This window comes from Glycine soja, chromosome 2, assembly GCF_004193775.1.
Source record: "Glycine soja cultivar W05 chromosome 2, ASM419377v2, whole genome shotgun sequence".
In the NCBI taxonomy this organism is placed as follows: Eukaryota; Viridiplantae; Streptophyta; class Magnoliopsida; order Fabales; family Fabaceae; genus Glycine; species Glycine soja.
In genome coordinates, this window is record NC_041003.1 from 10330298 (window position 1) to 10350341 (window position 20044).

The 20044-nt window shown below is 27.8% G+C and overlaps 2 protein-coding genes across 2 annotated transcripts; both read left to right on the top strand.

Moving 5' to 3' along the window:
* Positions 1-142: 142 nt before the first annotated feature.
* On the top strand, positions 143-2646 carry LOC114386550 (ribonuclease 1-like). Its single transcript, XM_028346580.1, has 4 exons — positions 143-355; positions 438-593; positions 1483-1681; positions 2274-2646. Exons 1-4 carry the CDS (start codon positions 251-253, stop codon positions 2495-2497), a joined length of 684 nt encoding a protein of 227 aa, XP_028202381.1. The 5' UTR covers positions 143-250; the 3' UTR covers positions 2498-2646.
* Positions 2647-8269: 5623 nt separating this feature from the next.
* Positions 8270-10715, top strand: LOC114386562 (ribonuclease 3-like). The gene is made up of 4 exons (XM_028346589.1): positions 8270-8471; positions 8613-8768; positions 9646-9844; positions 10269-10715. Exons 1-4 carry the CDS (start codon positions 8370-8372, stop codon positions 10490-10492), a joined length of 681 nt encoding a protein of 226 aa, XP_028202390.1. The 5' UTR covers positions 8270-8369; the 3' UTR covers positions 10493-10715.
* Positions 10716-20044: the final 9329 nt, after the last annotated feature.

Below are 20044 nucleotides of genomic sequence, written 5' to 3' on the forward strand. Positions count from 1 at the left end.
ATTCTCTTCAGTCCAAACAAATTAGTTTATGTAACATAGACTAATTAATATAATAAGACATAAAGAGAATGAGTATATACTTTTCTGATACTCTGCCTTTTCAGTTTGTAACCTTCCATTTCTGTCTATAAATTCACCAATTCCCTATACCATTCCATAATTGTGGCATCCACTCAAAGTTAAAACCACAAAAATCACACTCCTTAATTATCCCGTCAATTCCTCCCTTTGAGAAGAAAAGAGAGGCCAAATGGAGTTTAAGGGATCCGTTTTTATTAAGCTTCTGCTGCTGCTACACTTCTTCTCGGTTCTATGTGCTTCTCAGGACTTTGATTTCTTCTACTTTGTTCAGCAGGTAATATATAATTTCAGTGAAAGATTTGTGCTATAAGGAATTTCTTAATCAAATCAATATTTGAAATTTTTACTTTTTGCAGTGGCCAGGATCATATTGTGACACACAGAAGAGTTGTTGCTACCCCACAAAAGGGAAGCCTGCTGCAGATTTTGGCATTCATGGTCTGTGGCCTAATTACAATGATGGCAAATACCCATCTAACTGTGATCCTAACAACCCTTTCGATCCATCTGGGGTACTTCATTCTGCACCTATTGAATTTTTCATTTTATCTTGTGTAGCCTCCAAAACTGTCCTTTTATTAACCTTGTAATTCTCATATCTCAACTTCTTCATTTACAAATCAAACGATTGATAATGAATCCTGTCCATAATTTGTTAATGTGCATATAATAAAGGGTAAAATGTGTTTTAGTCCATGTAATTTTGGTAAAAATTAGTATTAGTTCCTGTACTTTGACTTCAACCATTTTGGTTACTAAACTTTATAAAAGCAATAATTTTTGTCCCTCATCTCCAATGGTTTTTACCGTGATAAATGATAAAAACCACTATTTTTTTGTAAATTCAGAAATAATTTTTTATCAGTTAAAGTTCGAAGGCTAAAATCAAATTTCAGTTTAACTGAAAGACGGAAAACATTTTACCCTACAATAAATTTTGAATCAAAAGGACTTATGGCCCCATAATCATTGTATGCAATTTAAAATTCATAAAGTTTGTTTGGTTATTATCCCCTCACAAGACAAAAGCTTTCTGAAGTTCAACTTTTTTTAAATGTCATTTTTATATTCAGGAACAGAAAGGTGATGTCCATCCCTCGCTAGAAAACTTGGTCTATTTTTGCTATGGTGGAACCCACCCAATAACAAAGAGTATATTAAGAACATTGTGTATTGTTAGAATTCTCAAGTATTTGTATGCGTCTTAATGGAAACTTCTTTCAAGTTTATTGTAAAGTTCAAATTAGATGGTCATGCCATAACCGCTACGTAGAGAAAAGCTTAAATAAAAAAATACTTCTAAACCTCAAATCATAATCTCAATATATTTTAATTCTGAAAAGTATTTTTTCTCTATGATGATTAATTTTGCCACTAATTTGTCTTTATATATAATGACAGATTTCTGATCTCACTAGTAGTTTAGAAAGTAATTGGCCCACACTGGCATGCCCAAGTGGGGATGGGATAGAATTCTGGACCCATGAATGGGACAAACATGGCACTTGTTCAGAGTCAGTCCTTAAGCAACACGATTATTTTGAAGCAGCTCTCAACCTTAAACAAAAAGCCAACCTCCTCCAAGCTCTTACAAGTGCAGGTACATGTTAAAACTTTGTTAATCCAATGAATAAACAATATATGCATTGATATTATCGAGTCTGTGAATTAATTAATGTGTGTTTATTTTTACTTAACTAATGATATATAAATTGAGTCTTGAATATGTGAGTTTAAATTCTAGTATGCAGGTCCATTAAATATTTAAAAGAAAAATTTTACCTCCTATAACAATCTTATTTGATTGAAATAAAATTGACTTCAATGTGTGATCTAGATAAAAAATTATATCCAGTATAAATGCTTATTATATAGTAATTGAATTATAATGTATGTCTATTAAACTCTAAGCATTTTAGAGTTTAATTTATATATATAATTTAAAAAAATTACACATACAATCAGAATTTACTTTATTGCTAGGTCATACTAATAAATAAAAAAATGTGATAAAGTGATCAAACCTTACTATACTATACTTATGTATAACTAAATTAAACTCATATTAACTCACTAGAGTCTGCCTAGATAGTGGTCGATATTTGATAGATGTATGAGAATTTAGGTTTGATTGCTATTTATACAATATGCTTTTACGAAATCATTGTGAAACATGCATTCTTTGTTGTCAGGGATACAAGCAGATGGACAATCCTACAGCTTGAGCGAAATCAAAGGGGCTATAGAGGGTGCAATTGGGTTTACTCCATTCATTGAGTGCAATGTGGACTCATCAGGAAACAGCCAGCTATACCAAGTTTACTTGTGTGTGAACACTTCTGGGTCAGACTTCATTGAATGCCCTGTGTTCCCTAGGGGCAAATGTGGCTCAGACATTGAGTTCCCATCTTTTTAGTTTCTAAGACAATGTTTATACCAAGTTAATAATTTACTGATATTTGAATGTGTGATGTTGTTGTCCTTTTCATATCCAATAGTAGTGATCAACTGAAAGTGCTTAATTCAATAAAATGGTGTATACAATTATAGCCAACAGTTGTGCAACTTCTTGTTTCCAAGTTGAGTTAAAATATGAAGCTAATTAACAACCATTGGAAAGGAATAAGTATGGAGTACACTAACAATTGGTGATTTTATCTGTTCAGCTAATGAATTAAAAAGTGTTGAAAACACACCATGCTATTGTAAATTCAACTGAAATTTAATCTATTCAATTACCTCTGCATCTTTTTTTTTTTGTTTAACAATAATTGTCCAAATTAATTAATTTTGAAAGAAAAGGTAGCAGATTTTGATGAATCAATGAAAGAATACGATAAAGACAAAACTCTCTGATAATATACAATACAAACAGTAACAATAAACTATAAAATTGCAAAGAGACGACGAAACCAAAACATAACGTATTAAATTGACGGAAAACTAAAATTTTAAGGGAAAATAGTATTTACTATTTAGGCACCTTAAACTTTTTTTATATAAATAGATATTTAAAACTTTAATTTTGTTTCAGTTGATGCCTAAACCTTAAACTAAAACTTTATTTTTCAAATAGATATCATGAACTTTTATTTTGGTTCAATCAATCCTTAAACTTTATGTCTTTGTAACTAGACATCTAATTTCAATTTCATATCAATTATTTCTTAAAATTGACCTATTTCATAAATAATATCTTATATTAAATTGGTGTTAAATTAGTTTGTAGGTCCTGGTATTATTACAAATTTTTTAATTAGATTCTTATGCTTTATTTTTTTAATTGGATCTCTATATTAATTTTAAATTTGTTACCAAGTCCCTTCCGTCATCCTTCATTTGAGATCCGTTGGGAATTCTAATGTGCCAAGGTTACATGGATTTTTTAATTTTTATTATTTATAAAAAGAATTGGAAAAATTTAAATTGCGTTGTGGTTGATGGTTTGGTGCTCCAGGAACATAAGAGATTATGGGGGTGCAAACAACATTGGACACAAAATATGGATTAATCATATAGCATTCATGTTTTAGGTTTGGCACTATGATTTGTGTCCATTGGGAGATAATGAACTAGTTGTGAATGAAGGTGGAGGCACAACAATGTGCAAAACACATCATAAAACAATTAAATAATTTTATATGCATCAACAACATCATTTAAATTGACATAGAATCACATTTGATATTTACATGTGAAGAAATTATTAGATGTTTTAAGACTATCACGTCATTCATGATAACAACCTATAATCACATGATACATGGACGATCAAAGATATATTTACTAAATTAGATATATAATTAGTCATTACCTAACAATAATTAATTGTATTATCCCACAATTTAATGGATCTTAATCAGTTAAAAATATTGAGTTATCTATATATCACACGATTATTGATTGGAATCATGAATGATGTGATAGTTTTGGACCATTTAATAATTTATCTTGCATGTGTGTATATGATAAAATATTTTGTTAAATCTAAGAGATTTCTCATGATAAATTAATATATGGACCTTATTACAAATTTAAAATTCACACAGGAATCCTATTTAAAAAAATAAAAGATAGGGACATAATTAAAAAATTTGAAATAATATGAGAACCTGTAGACTAATTTAACCTTAAATTAATAACAAAATTAAATCTCTTTATTTATTTCATAATCTATTTATTAATTTTCAGAAAAAACATTTATTAATTTTTATTTTTATAAATCACTTTTTCGAACATAATAAAATTTAGAATTAAAAAATCAAATAATTTTTTCATTAATGCTATAATTTTCCCTTATTATATATATCTTCTAAATTTATATTGTTTATTATATGTTAAATAAGGAAAAATGAGTTGTAACAAAAAATACGATTAACATTTAAGAAACATAACTTGAAAAAAAAAATAGTAAAAAGTAAATTTTAAAGATCAATTGAAATGCAATTAAAGTTCAAAGTTTCTATTTATAGAAAAGTTTAAGTTTAAATATCAATCATAATAAATTTAAAGATCACGGTGTCTATTTACAAAAGAAGTAAAAGTTTAAGTATTAATTGAAAGTTAAAGTTTAAGGTGTTTTTTTTTATAAAAAAATAAGTAAAGTTTAAGGGGACTTAATGCTCTTTATCCAAAATTTAAATCAAAAGAGATAATTGAATTTTTTTTTGGACAAAAGAGAAATGATATTTTAAAATAAGCATATAGCATATATAATCTTTTTTGGTACATATTGTATATATAATCTAAATCTATTTATAGATATTTTTTTAAGAACACATATATCCTTTATCCTCTGCATAGAGATTAAGATTATACAACAATTTCTTCCATAGGCTAGTGTAGTAGCTTTATGAATAATAAAACTATTTTTTTAATATTTAATACGACTATATATACTGAAATTTATTAATAACGTAGTATTTATATAAATATTTAAATAAAATTTTTTTCATTGAATAGTATTAAATATTATCTGTAGATATTTTTGAATGAACACAAATCTAACACTTCATCCTTCATCCTTACACATAGCTAATAAAAAATTGACAAGTTATAAATATAAAAAGAAAATATTCATCATTTATTAAAATTAATCTGATTCCTTACAAAAAGTTATACGGTCAAACGAGCTTATAAAATTTTCAAAGAAACTTATATGCTCTCCAAATATCGTACGTACCAAACATACTCAAAGCGATTTCATTACACTAAAAGTCATTTGTGGAGCTAATTAATATGTATTTTAACAACAAATCAATAATATAAATGATTACTAAAATATTTAGCAACAAAATTAATATTGGATTATAGTCAAGGATCCTTAAAAATATTATTAACAATTATAGCAAGTGTCAGTATTTTTTTTTAGAAAAAAATACTAATAATATACTCTTTTGAACATATTTTCTTTTATTGATTGAAATTTATTAAAAATTATGAATTTCACATCTTATTAAATAATTTTCTTTCATAATTTTATAATTTTCAATAAATTCCAACCAATAATATTGTGTGTTAGGAAAAATGTGTTAAAGAGTGTAATGTTTCTACTTGCTAGCACTCATTTTTTTTATTGTCAGTAAAAATATGTTTTATTAGCTTTCATCTATTATAAATTATTTTTTAACAAACTAATTAATATTCATTTACAATAAAAATTATAGTTCAAAAAGAGTTTTGCAAGTCATTAATTTATTGTCACTTTATAATTAGCGCGGAAAACAAATTATGTTGTAGTGTATCACAAGTTATTCCTTGTAGATATGGATCCATTGCATATAACATGAGGCTAGGAACGTACGCAGCATATGGTTCATGCTTGTTACTTGTTACATGGCATGTGAACACGAAAACATTCAATTGGAACACGTCAATGTTCAACAATTAAACCAACTATACTTAACATCATTTTAACTAAAAATAGTTGATATGATCTTTGTGGTCCATTTTCATTAATCAATGAAAGATTCCAATTATATTTTCATGCATTTGATAATTTTTATTTTAAACGTTTTAACCAGAAGAACGATTCCCAAACCAATGGTCTTGCACTTTTACTAACGTGGACATTTTCAAAACACAATTTAAAATAGGGAAAATTAATCAATGGGATTAAGTTTACAGAAAGGGGTTAGTCTCCCACAACTCTTTATGCTTGAAAGCATTACAACATGACTCTCTTATATGTTTAAAAATATTATATTATCATTTCCTCATATATTATGCTAACACTTTTTATAAGGTTGATTGCATGATTAATAAGAGAAATGAAAGGGAGAAATGTCACATATTTGATTCCTATTAACAAAAGATTTATATAAAAAACAAGAAATATATATAATTATACAAAATCTCAAGAGATGATTAATTAATGTAATCTGCTCTTTAAAATATCATCTAAAATCAAATTTGGACATGGAAATAATAATTGCAACTATACGAGAAGAAGATATTGTGATAAGAACAGACAAGAATTAGTTGCATATATATATAGGGGAAAGATAGTTGATATTATTTCTTTGTTGCTAAAATCACGATCGACACGCCAAACAGCCCCTCCATTTGACTTACTTGCACGCAAGACCACCAAACTTCCCTTGCCACAAAGCTTCATACAAGCATATATTATAAACAAGACTTTACGTCTTAAACATTGTAAAGAAACAAGATTAAAATAATGTCCTTATATCCGTTACTAAAATGTTCTTATTTGAAGTTTGCCGGTAAATTTTCAAAAGCATTTTTAATTCACCCATAATAAATGATAGCCCAAGTCCTTGCCACGTAGAGGTAGAAAAAAGTAAAACAGACTTGATAAATATGCGATTATTGGTACGTTCGGTGCCTTACAAAGTTGACCCCATAAAATTCATTAAACATTTTTTTTTAAAATTTTTTAATCAAACTTTCTTAATTATATAGTTGAGATGAGAGATGACATGACTATATATGTACGTGTTTTAATTTTCTACGTACAGAGTAATTATATATAAAATTAGACTTTAAAACTATAAGTATCGACTCTTAAAAAAAACCATAAGTATCAATCGGTCAATTTAATCTTTAAAATTATAAAAATATTATTTTAGTATTTGAAATTATAACAATAAAGACTAAAATGATTAACATTTGGTAATTTCAAAAATTGAAATGATATTTTTATATAATTTAAGAAACTTGATTAACCTATACTTAAAAAAAAAACTAGATTAACCGATCGATAGTTATAAAATTCTAAAAACTAATTTGATGTATTGTTGTTTTTCTTTACGTGTAAAAGTGTTAATTTGTATATGAATATGTAAAAGTGTTAATTTTAGAAACTAATTTGTCAATTTAATCAATAAAATTATAAAAAAATTACTTTAGTATTTTAAATTATAACAATAAAGACTAAAATGATTAGCATTTGGTAATTTCAAAAATTGAAAAGCTATTTTTATATAATTTCAGAAACTAGATTAACTAGTACTTAAAATTATGGAAACTAATTTTGATGTATTGTTGTTTTTATATGCGTGTAAAAGTGTTAATTTGTACGTATATTAATAGAAAAATGTTATATAAAAAAGAAATGTTAGATATCATAAATGGTCGTGTTGTTTGAAGGAGTTGATGTGTACCAAATCATCCACCCTCATTTTTGGTCTCCTTTCGTGTTTCTTCCATTAGAAAATGACATTCAGAAAAGAAAAAAAACTTAACCAAGTGATCGAGGGTGTTAATTTTTAACCACTTGTTATTTTCTAATTGGGACAACAGGGAAGGAAACGAACAGTAAAACAAGTTATTTCAACTTGTTGCTATGCTATCCGTTAATGGATAATGTTCTCAATGTGAATTATATCAAATATGTATTAGGTTTGGAAGTTAGTTAATAAACATATTTGATATAGTTTATTACTATTGGTAGGTATAAAGTAACTGGATAAATATTTTTAGTTAATGAAAAATCATATTTAATTAATTAGTTAGCCAATATTGACAACCTTGGAGGGCACGTTGTGGTTTTCGTGGATAACCTTTGTACACTTTCCACGATACATATGTATGCACTTAACAAGTTATTAGAAAAAGAGTGTGATATGATTCGCATATCCCATAACATGCCTTACAAGCTATTTGTACGTTTCATTAATTGTAAACACATATTATATCACTTTCGGGCCTATAAAAAGATCACTTTATATCAACAATATTATTTCCTTTTGCTTGTGTGAAGTGCCAAAGTTCATATTAAGAGAGAAAGAGAGAGAGAGATAGAAGGGAAAAAAGCATCAAAGATCATGAAACCCAACTTTTCCTTTTTATCTAAGCTTTTGATACTGCAATATCTATCAGTTTTATGCATTTCTCAGGAATTTGATTTCTTCTACTTTGTTCAGCAGGTAAGTCATGATGAGTTCTGCATATTATAACGTTGAATAGTTTAGTGTTTCATTTTCTTTCTTTTTTATTTCTACTGGATTCATTTATGTATGTCTTTGTGTATTCACATTTTATTCTGATTAATTTCACGTATCATGCAGTGGCCAGGAGCATACTGTGACACAAAGCAGAGCTGCTGCTATCCTAAGACTGGGAAACCTGCTGCTGATTTCAGCATTCATGGACTCTGGCCTAACTTCAAGGATGGCTCATGGCCCTCAAACTGTGACCCTGACAGTGTCTTTGATAAATCTCAGGTATTTTGAAAAGCATAAAAAACGATATATATATATGTGTGTGTTTTGAAAAAATTGATGATAAAAGATGAATTGGCATGCAGGACAAATTATTAGGTAGCCAGATCATTGTGATTTCAATTAATCTTTATATGACACATGTCATGTTGAGATTAATCAGACTATATAAACACATAATAGTTAAAAGATTATTTAATAATTTCTCTTTCAGAAGTCGAGGTATAAATTATTTACACTTAAACTATGAGCCAATGAAGGGTTTTCAAGTAATTAGGATTTGGTAACCAGCACAAATGCAATTGATTGATTAAGAATGCTTTTAGTGTACAGAAGTTTATGATGGACTAAAAATTGTAGTAATAAAAAACATAGATCATAATAACTAGACGGATTATTAAAGGAGGGTTTAGGACTGACTCTGTGCATAGTAATCTTGATCATCTAATATGATATATTCATGATATCCAGAGCAATGCTGTGTTTGGCCTTAAACAATCTGAAAAATATTGGTGTTGGAAGAGACAAAAGTTAATATAAGTAGGCAAACCATGTCATGGCCCTCCATAAGTAAATAGCTTAATTTCTGTTGCTCTGAGACATTTATTTTGGTAACCAACTTTAATTAGTGTGATGGAAATTTAATACCTAGGCATTTCATCAATTTTCTTGATATACATGAAGTTGAATCAGCTAAAAAGTATGGATCTAGATCTCGCAAAAGAGTAAAATTAAATTAAAATAAGCTAAGCTCATTTTTTTTAAAAAAAATAAAAGAAATAAAAGGGAAGGAAGAAGAAGATACCTAATCAATAACCTTATATAATCATATCACTAATTTTTAAAACGAGTATGCATTTGAATTTAATAATTGGTGTAGATCTCAGACCTCATTAGCAACATGGAGAAGGATTGGCCATCCCTGAGCTGCCCAAGTAGCAATGGCATGAGGTTCTGGTCACACGAATGGGAAAAACATGGTACTTGTGCAGAATCTGAGCTTGATCAGCGTGAGTACTTTGAAACAACTCTCAAACTGAAGCAAAAAGTTAACCTCCTTCGGATCCTCAAGAATGCAGGTGCACAACACTTTCACTTCCTTGTTTCTTTTTATGTAGCATTTAAAGTTAATTATAACACACATATTAAAACTAAGAGAAAATAAACAATGTAAAAGTGTTTTGCCCCGTATGACCATTAAACTCTTAAATTGATATCATTTACAATTTCTTAATCTATCATTCATCTTATTTATTATTTTGACATCTAACCACCGAGAATGAGCTAGCAATAAAGTTTTCTAACTCAAGCAATAGTTTCAAGTCCTAAGTATTCTGCAGTGAAGATAAAAATATTTTGATATCTAATATATTTTACAAAACTATAGTTGATAAATAATCATTAATGTTATTTGAAGTTTTAAAATAACAAATAAATAGAAATATACATTTTCTTAAAAGAAATAATTTTATCAAGCATTCTAATGCAATTAATGAATTTCAGGGATTGAGCCAGATGATGAAATTTACACCCTAGAAAGGGTTACAGAAGCTATAAAAAAAGGCACTGGGTTTACCCCAGGGATAGAGTGCAATAGAGATTCAGCTCGTAATAGTCAACTTTACCAAGTGTACATGTGCGTGGACACTTCTGGGTCAAATCTCATTGAGTGCCCTGTGCTTCCAAGGAGCAGATGTGGTGAACAAATTCAATTCCCCAAATTTTAAGAAGAAAATTTAGTTCGGTAAAATTGACATGTAATTTCCCCATTGCATTTGTCTTCAAAGTAATAAATGTTCGCAACGAGGCCTTCTAATGTCCTCCCACTGCATTTGGAGGACGGAACAGCCCCAAGTTTTTTAAGTCATTCATGTATTAATCTTAATACAAAATTTAGCGGTTGAGTTCTGTTTAAGAATTCAATATCAAGTTCAAGGTGAATTTTAATTACATGGTATCAAACCCTTAGTCTACCGATATAGTACAAGATATACGCTTTTTTTATTTATTATTATCATGATATTAGTATAAAATATTTATTAATTTTTTTAATGATTAAATTTTGTTGAAAAATTAGATTAGTCACCTTTAATAAAATTTCTTCTCCCAATACATTTTTTTTTTATCGAGACTCGAACTCGAGATATTATTTTAAAAAAATCAAGCTTAGTTCCACAGAGACTAACAACATATTATTCACTGATTTATGAATATGTTCAACAAAACTATTTGAAAATCTAATTGATAGTTGGGAGTTGAAAAATTCATTTATTAAATTAAAAATATTTAGTAAAATTAACTATTGAAATGACTAAAAAGAGTAAAATTACATAAAATAATAAAATCATTATTTGCTTAAAAAAGGTAACAAAGAAAATAAATAAATACATTGAGAATAAAAATGGAGAAAATATAAAAAAGTAAAAAACTAGTGTTTCAAAAAATATTAAAAACTACTGAAAAACTATTAAAAAGATTTGTTTATCAAACAACTAAGTAAAATATTTTATCAAATATAATCATCTGTAGTGAGATTTTCTCTCTTAATATATATATATATATTTTATCGAAACTTAAATATGAGATATTATTTAAAAGAATCAAGTTAACTTATTTATAGATACACTAACGACATGTTGATTACATATTCAGTCTTTTATATCATTTCATTTATTCTTCGTGATATTAGGTTTATTATGTATTTAAAAGATAATAAAATTGTAGACTAATTAGTTAATTGAAATTCACTTTTAACGATATTAGCTATAACAACGATCGAGAATCATAGTTGAAAGTCCAATTTAATTGTCGTTAAAAAACTTTATTGTAATAATGTAAATGTTTGACCCAAATGAAAACAATCAGAATTTTATGTTCCCTTGTGACAATAAAACAAGAATTTATCTTAGATTAGATTTACGAGTTTACAAATGATCAAAATTACTAAAGGAATTTAGCTTATTTGATTAAATAATATGTAAATATTATAAATATCTTAATATTATATTTAATTTCTATCGATAAAAAATACAACTGTAAAGATTAATAGGCACGTACGTGAACAAGAGACAAAAGTCATGTTTGTTACCTCAATTGAATAATGAACACCAAAATGAGAAGAATATTCTTCTCTAGTTGGCAACTAAGATTTTTCACACAACAGTGTGTTCTACAAAATAAAATTATCAAATGAGACAACAAATTTATAACTATCAAAGGAAAGTAGGAAATCCTCGTTGGATGGTAAAGTACTTTTCCTACGGCCTTACATATCGTCACTAAAATCTATATTTCTCTTGATTGTGATTGTAACATGTGTGGAGTTGGCAAGGAAACTCATCTACATACTGGGAATTGCTATAAGGCGAGACAAATTTGGAAATTGACTCCACAGGTTCTTCATGAATACTTCTTCTCTTAGACTAAAATGGAGTGGCTGAAACATGGTCCATCATTGCATAATTACTGCTTGGTATAGATTAGTAGATTACAATTGGCTTGAGATGCTAGGCACGCACAAAAAAATTATTTGTGAGTTATCCCCATGCTCCTTTGATCAATTATATGAGAGTGATGGTTAACAAATATTGGCAAGTTTAGCTGTAACATACTTTTAGAGAGGTTAATGTTTGTGTGGCCTAGCTAGTTAGAAGAGGAGCCCAATCTGATGTTTTGCTACAAGTTTATCATGTTTATCTTGTGCAGCTTCGAGTTTCTTTTCCTGTTGATGGCCATCAGCATTGTTTTTCTTAGTTACTTTAAGGGTTACTAACCATTTAGTTCATATAGTTTCTAAAGTTATCCTTTTTAATTTCTATAATTAATAACTTAATTTTTTAATTCTTAAAATTTATATTTTAATTTTTTAAATGTTCTTGCGTTAAATTTTTTAACTCTATTAGTTAAAAAATTTAACGATAAAAACCTTTTAAGAATTAAAATGTAAGTTCAAAAAACTAAAAAATTTATTTATTAACTATAAAGATTAACGACTAAAAAAGATAAATTTAAAAATTATAGCAATTAAATAGATACCTTACTTTAATTATGTTGATTATATATAAGAGTTTAATTAAGTTTATTTTCTTTTTAGTTCTTAAAAACTTTTTTACTGATTAATGTCTTTTTTTTTCATCCTTATTTTTAATCTCTTTACAAGAACGGAAATAAGGTTAAAGATGTTAACTACTAAAAAAATTTAAGACTAAAAATAGAAATTATAAAAAGTTTAGGAACTAAAAAAAATAATAAACCTTTAAATTAATTACTTTAATTATATATTTTAAAATAATCTAATTATTTTAATTTAAAATAATCTTAACTTAATCAAAATTGAGAACTCTTTTTGGTGAAAAATAGAGTATATACTAGTGTTATTGATTGATTTGAACTAAAATATATACTTTCGTTTTCAATTTAAATGTTTAAACCACTAGAATCACAATACTCATCAATATATAAATGTTTACTATCTTTTTATTTTCTAAACTTTTTAAAATTTAACTGTTAAACTTTTTTTGATTGGTCTATTTCTTAACTTTTCTTTTTCTTGTTTTTTGTCTCTTATTTTTTCTCCTTTGCTTTTAGTCACTTAAATGTCCCATTGTTAAGGGACTAAAAATAAATTCAAAAAAAGAGAGTTAAAAGACTAAAATTAGTATAACAAAATTAATGGCTAAAAACAGAAAATTCTAAAACAAATTAGAGACTAAAATGCTGTTAATGTAATATAGTAACATTAATAAGGATACTTTCAGTAACTATAAGATTGATTTAGTGGTGAAGAAAGAAAAAAACAGAGTAAATAAAAAGTTACATATTTAACTCCCCACTAATAAAAAAATTAATAATTAATAACTAATATTTACAAATAAAAAAGACACTCATTAAAAAAACATTAATAAGAACACAATTTCTTGAACATGCTCTATATTATGTGAAATTTATTGAAAAACATGATAGAAAATGTCTCATTAAACCTCCATTTTAATTATACATTTTTATAAATATCAAATAACATTTGCATTTAAAAATAAATAAAATTTATCTTTCAAGCCCAGTTTCTATCGGACTAGGTAAAAAAAGTCCCATTTTAATTTTTTTAGGAGAAAATTTCCCAATTTAATCCAACTTAGGACACCTCACACATTTAGGCTTGCTCCAACACTCATTCTTAGGTGAGATGTGAATGACAAACGGCAATGCTTGGTTTCTCATGAAACCATCGAATCCATTGATCCATACACATATACAGTGATAAAAGCTACCAACAATTTATGTCGCCTAACTCAATATAAAAAATTCAAGAAATGCTCCAAAACAACGAAAAGGGTCATTCATTCATTGTGTTTGGTTATAACTTATAATGTCTGCCATAGTTCATGTTTCCTCTGAAGAAAATTAGTGACTGTTGGCCGGTCGCCAAAGTTACATTTCACCTCCAGCGTCAAGGCCATTTCTGTAATTATGCCACATGCTGCTGGCCATAGCCTGCTACAATTTATTTTTTTTCCTACAATTTCTATGTCCAAGTGAAAAATAAAAATAATATATGACGGATGTTCAGATTAAAAAAATGACTAACCCTAAGAAGTTGGTAGAATAGTTGAATTTTTACTTATTTTTTTTAAGTTAAATAAAATATGTATATTTGTAAGTATTCTTGCAATTTTAAAAAAATTCTTGCTTTATAATATAGTATCATCTTCTTCTCCTAAATTTATAATCACAAAAAAAAAGAGTAGGGGTAATTTATATTTAGGTTTACGATAATAAGAGAATCAAACAATTAGTTGAATCAAACATAAAGTACCAATACTTTGCGTGTGCACAAAATCAGATTTTCGACTACAGTAAATTGACATTCAAAGTTGGGCGTCACAGTGAATTTCATTATTCACCAATCATTGTCATTGTCGGCTCGGAACTTAGTACGCAACTTGACAAGAAAAAATGTAGAACTATTTTTGTGAGTCAAAATTTAATTTATTTTTATGTGAATGCTTTCTTCCTGAAATAATAATAAATAAAAAAGAATTTTGTATTGTCACATGAATTAAAATTATAAATTAAAGTGTGTAATTGGGTCTTCCATATAGTTATTACTTATTAATTAGTCAAGTAAATACAAAGAAGGAGTCGCATAATTAATTTCAATTTAATTCATTCATGATGTTAAAAGTTCAAAAAGTTAGCTAAAAATAATTAGAAGCTAAAAATTTCACTTATTAAATTAAAAGTGTTTAAGTAAAATTAGTTATTAAAATAGTTAAAATTTATAAAATGATAAAAAAATGATATCATGATTTATTTTAAAAAGATAACAAAAAATATGAATAAATATATTGAAAATAAAAATATAAAAATATAAAAAGTTAGAATTTAAAAATTAATATTTTAAAAAATATTACTTCAAATGGTGTTTAAAAATATTAAAAATTACTAAAAATTTATTTATCGAATAATAAATAAACTTTTTAGCTAACAAAAAAAGTTTAAAACCTACTTAAATAGTTTAACAAAATACACTTAGTACATTGCCCAGCTTTGTGAAAAAAGTATATTGCCCTGTTTAATACGTTGAAAGCTTATTGAAAATAGCAAACAATACTCCAGTGAGAAAAATAGCAAAAAAAAATCAAAAGATGGTTTATAGCTTTATGGGTATTTCAGTAAAAAAGAAGAAGAAGCTTTATGGATATAAATATTGCCAATCTAATTTAAGCAATAACTTGTGGATCAATGGTGGATTAGCCGTTTTTAGCAATGATTTTAACCATTTTTTTTAAACTTGTGATGACTGCAAGTCCGCAATATACATGAATTAATATTTTTTTTGTGTGTATTCAGTCAATTTTTTTGTGTGTAAGAATTTAGATATCCTGTCTTATAATATTATAAAAACTGAAGAAAAAAAAAGTATAAATAATACCCTTTGACTTGACTATTGAAAATATGTATGTATTTATAACGTTTTGTAAAATGAAATAAAGTAATATTTCGAGTTTTAAAATAATGTATTAAGTATTTTTTTCAAAAATAATATGATTACGTGATATTTTAAAAGCTATTTTAACAATTTTTTTTTACTCAGATTTGTAATACATTTCAAACTTAATTAATAAAATATTATTTTAAAACGTAATAATACAAAAAAGAAAAATCAGAGGGCAGTGTTTGGGATTCTAGCAGAAATCGACAAAGCAAAAGGGTGTGTATGGGACACTGCGAAGCTGGAATACTGAACCAGGTCAAAAAAATGGAAAAATAAAATAAAGACAAATGTTGAAATACTAGTTAAGCAATTAAAAAGTCACTATAAATTACTAATATATTTCTTATCATAATTTCTAATATCTCAACACAATTTTTAATAAAATATTATCTATTAATTAATCTTAGATAATAGTAGTAAAACAGTACTAGAGGACGACTTTGACCTTTCCTCTTTTACCAGTCACTTTCAAGCGTCATACTTTTTTATTTTCCTCTTCAAATCCACAAAGGAACCGCCAACGAGACCCATGACTTGAAAATGAAAACTTTATTTAAAAATAAGAGATAAATTGATATAAAAATATTTAAAATAATTAAAAATGAAATACACATTATCATATATGTTGACTGTTTATATAACACTAGCATACAATACTTGTTATAATATTAGATTTTTATTCATTACATAAAAGATTTGTGATTTTTTTCTCAAAGTACACGCTCTCTCTCCTCTTTATTTCCAATATACATATGTTTTAAACCTAAACTCTCATATGCACCATTTTTGCTGTGAAGGTGAGAAGTCGGTCCCCGAACCCGCTTCTCAAGGGTGTTTTTTTTTTAATTTTAAATTTATTTAGTTAATATTTTATTTTTTAAAAATTGACTTTTTTTTATTATTTTTGCATTAATAAAAAAAATTAAAACTTTTAATATTATTATTTTATTAAATATAATTTTTTTGCATATGTCATTTATTTTTTTAAATATAATATTTTTTGTTTAACAATTTATTTATAAAAGAACATTACATCATAAATAAAATACATAAATAATAATGTTTGTCTAAGGGAAAGTTAAAGATGAAGATATATTGGAACAATTGTTTCTATTATGACTCGTAGATTCCACATTTTTTTTATAGTCTTTCGTTCATTTTCTTCTTCTATTAATTTCAATAGGAATGCGAGTTGAAAGCAGACAATCATTTGTACTCTTCATTTTTCTTAGATCAGGACTCAATTGATCTCTTTCACATCCTTGTCATATTAATTCATGTGACAGTAAACCAAAGAAGTTGTTGTAAACAAAATGTTCTATAAAATAACGGCAACACATAGTGAATAACATGACCCTAAACCTCCCATGTGGTCTAGATGTTTGAAGTGAGACTTGGGTCTCTGTTTTAATAAATGCGTGGTTGTGTCTGTTGATCTCGTTAACAATGTGCGTGTTTGATTCTTGTTGACCGTTATTCATTTCATTGCCTTGAAGACGACTTCGGAATACTGCGAGTCGGAGTTGATCGTTGTCTAGTTTGTTGACCTCTAATAACAAAAAGTTTTGCGGTCTTGAAGGACGTCTCCTCAACCAACGATGACATCACCAAATATCTTATGCTTTTGACCATGGAATTGACTGACTCAGAAAAAATTGTAGTCATATGTCCCACAACGTTCCCCCTCATTGAAGCATTGTACCTAATATTTTTTGGGTAATTAATCAAGTCATTCAACTGCATTTGACTTATTCGCACAAATATCTCCAAGATGCCACCATTGCATCTTCTTCTCCGTGTACGCGTATCTTATAAATATTCAATCAATTTAATAGGTTATAAAATTTGATTCAAAGTAAATTTTAATGAAGAAATAAAATAGTATAGATTCTCACCAGCCTGAATGAGTATTTTCTTCAAATATCTACAATACCGCGAAGGAAATTTTTTACAATGTGACGCAGGTAGAAGAAATGGGATGTGTCCTCAACCCATAAGTTACTTGGGTTATTGTAGGCACTTATAATCGAGGAGTGTCTATATGAAACAAGAGAAATGTTAGTTTGTGGAGTAACATGCCTCCTCAAATCCTTTAGGAAAAATCGCATGCTGAAGTTGTTTCCCCTTTTATAATGGCTTAGGCAATCAAGAAGATATGGTTAGCATCGTCTTGTGTTGTAGCTATCAATAATTAATAATGTGTCAGTATACTTTCTGTAAAGTCATGTACCATCTACTTGTATTATGGGTTTGCAGTATGCAAACCCATTAATGCATGAACCAAATGATCAACAACCGGGAACACAAGATTGCAAAGCTCCCAAAACTTTTGGCAGCTTGGCATATGATTCTTCTCAATTTCCATGAATAATCTCCAACGCTCTTTGTTTTTCCAACCATGTCTTTTTGTAGGATGAAGTATAATTCATGAACGTTTTGATATTTGCAATCAACATTTTTATGGAGACTGTTGGGTTTGTTTTGACAATGGGTTACATGATTTGTGTTATGACGTGTTTGTCGAGTTGCCGATGATCTTGTCTAAGCATTGACACAAGCGTGTATGAGCATTGTCAAGAAGAACCTCAAATTAAGAGTAAAAAATAAAAATAAAAAGTATGTTTCTCACCCTTAAAACAATGATTAAGTGAATATCTTATCCAATCTATAAAATTTATTTCCATTGATCTATATCGCATCTTGAGGCCATGTGGTGGACTGATTCACATGTCATTTACTAGTGCATGTGACTAAACAGTGAACACTTGCTTGCAATCGAAAAATTCTATGAATACCACTATCAGCTGAAGACATTCGTAGGACTTTCAAATATTTGTCTCAACCCCTACCACAATGTGTCACCTAACTGCATATGTTTGTGTTTATTACAATGACCAAATCTGCAACACTTATGAGGGCACCACCTTCATTAATAACAAGACAAAAACTTTCATGGTCAACAAGGTTATAACCTTTACACAATTGCTTGAATTTGTTCACCAAAAAATAAACATTGAACCACACCAACATAACCACTTCTGATTCCCCATATTTGAGCTAGGACAACCATATATATACACATGTTTTATTCTGGGAGATGATCCTGACGTTCGACAAATGTTCAACATTTTTTACAACAACCCAACACACTACCATTTACCAACATGACTCAACCTCCAACGTTGAGGACCTATTATATGAATATGAGACTTGTTGGGTCAAAAACCATGATAGTGATAGTGACTCCTCTTTCAGGTTGGAAAGATGCAACATATCTCCTTCCCACGAACCAATATTCAAAAGAAATTGGTAATCTGGGGATGATCCATGTGTTAGTTGTTTTTGCTTTGAGGTTATCCAGTGGTGTGCTATGTTGGTGTTCAATGCTTTAACATTAAGTCATTGTGAGTTTACATTGCCTATTTCATTTCGTAGTTGTTGTTTTGTAGTACTTAATTTAGGTAATGAAATAAATCATTTGTTTTAGTTTATGTTGAAATTTTGGTAAAAAAAATGACAACTCACTAAAACGAAGACACTTGTTTTTTATAAGTTTATGCAAATTAATTAAGTCTCTATTATTTACAAAAAAAATGACATTGAATTGACAACTCACAATTTAAATTTAAGTCTGAAAGTAATAATGAACGTCTGTTGCACCAGGTAATAGGGTAAAATCACAGTCGAAATTGACAATACTTTGCAATTTACCCAAGTCTCTGTAAAAAACAATAGATGTTTCTCGAGCAAAATTGACATTGAATTGACAACTCACAATTTAAATTTAAGTCTGAAAATAAAATGAGCGTTTGATGCACAACGTAGTAGAGTAAAATCAGATTCGAAATTGATAATATTTTGTAATTTACCCACGTCTCCGAAAAAATAATAGATGTTTCACCACCAAAACTGACATTGAATTGATAACTCACAATTTAAATTCAAGTCTAAAAGTAATAATGGGCGTTTGGTGCACCAGGTAACAAGATAAAATCACAGTCAAAATTCACAACATTGTGCACTATATCGATAACGGTGAAATTACAATAATAACATGTCTCAATAAACATCAACGGGACAAATATTCAAACAATTATAAATAATACCAAACACCCTCAATACAACCACACACTTCCACACAATATACCTTCATAAATTATATTCAATCTCAATACTATGACATTCTTGGGAGAAACAAACACTCAGACCATTTTCTAACTCGAGATTAACATTTATTTTTTCAAATGGATCAATCATTCACAACTAAATTGGTGTTTATTTTCAA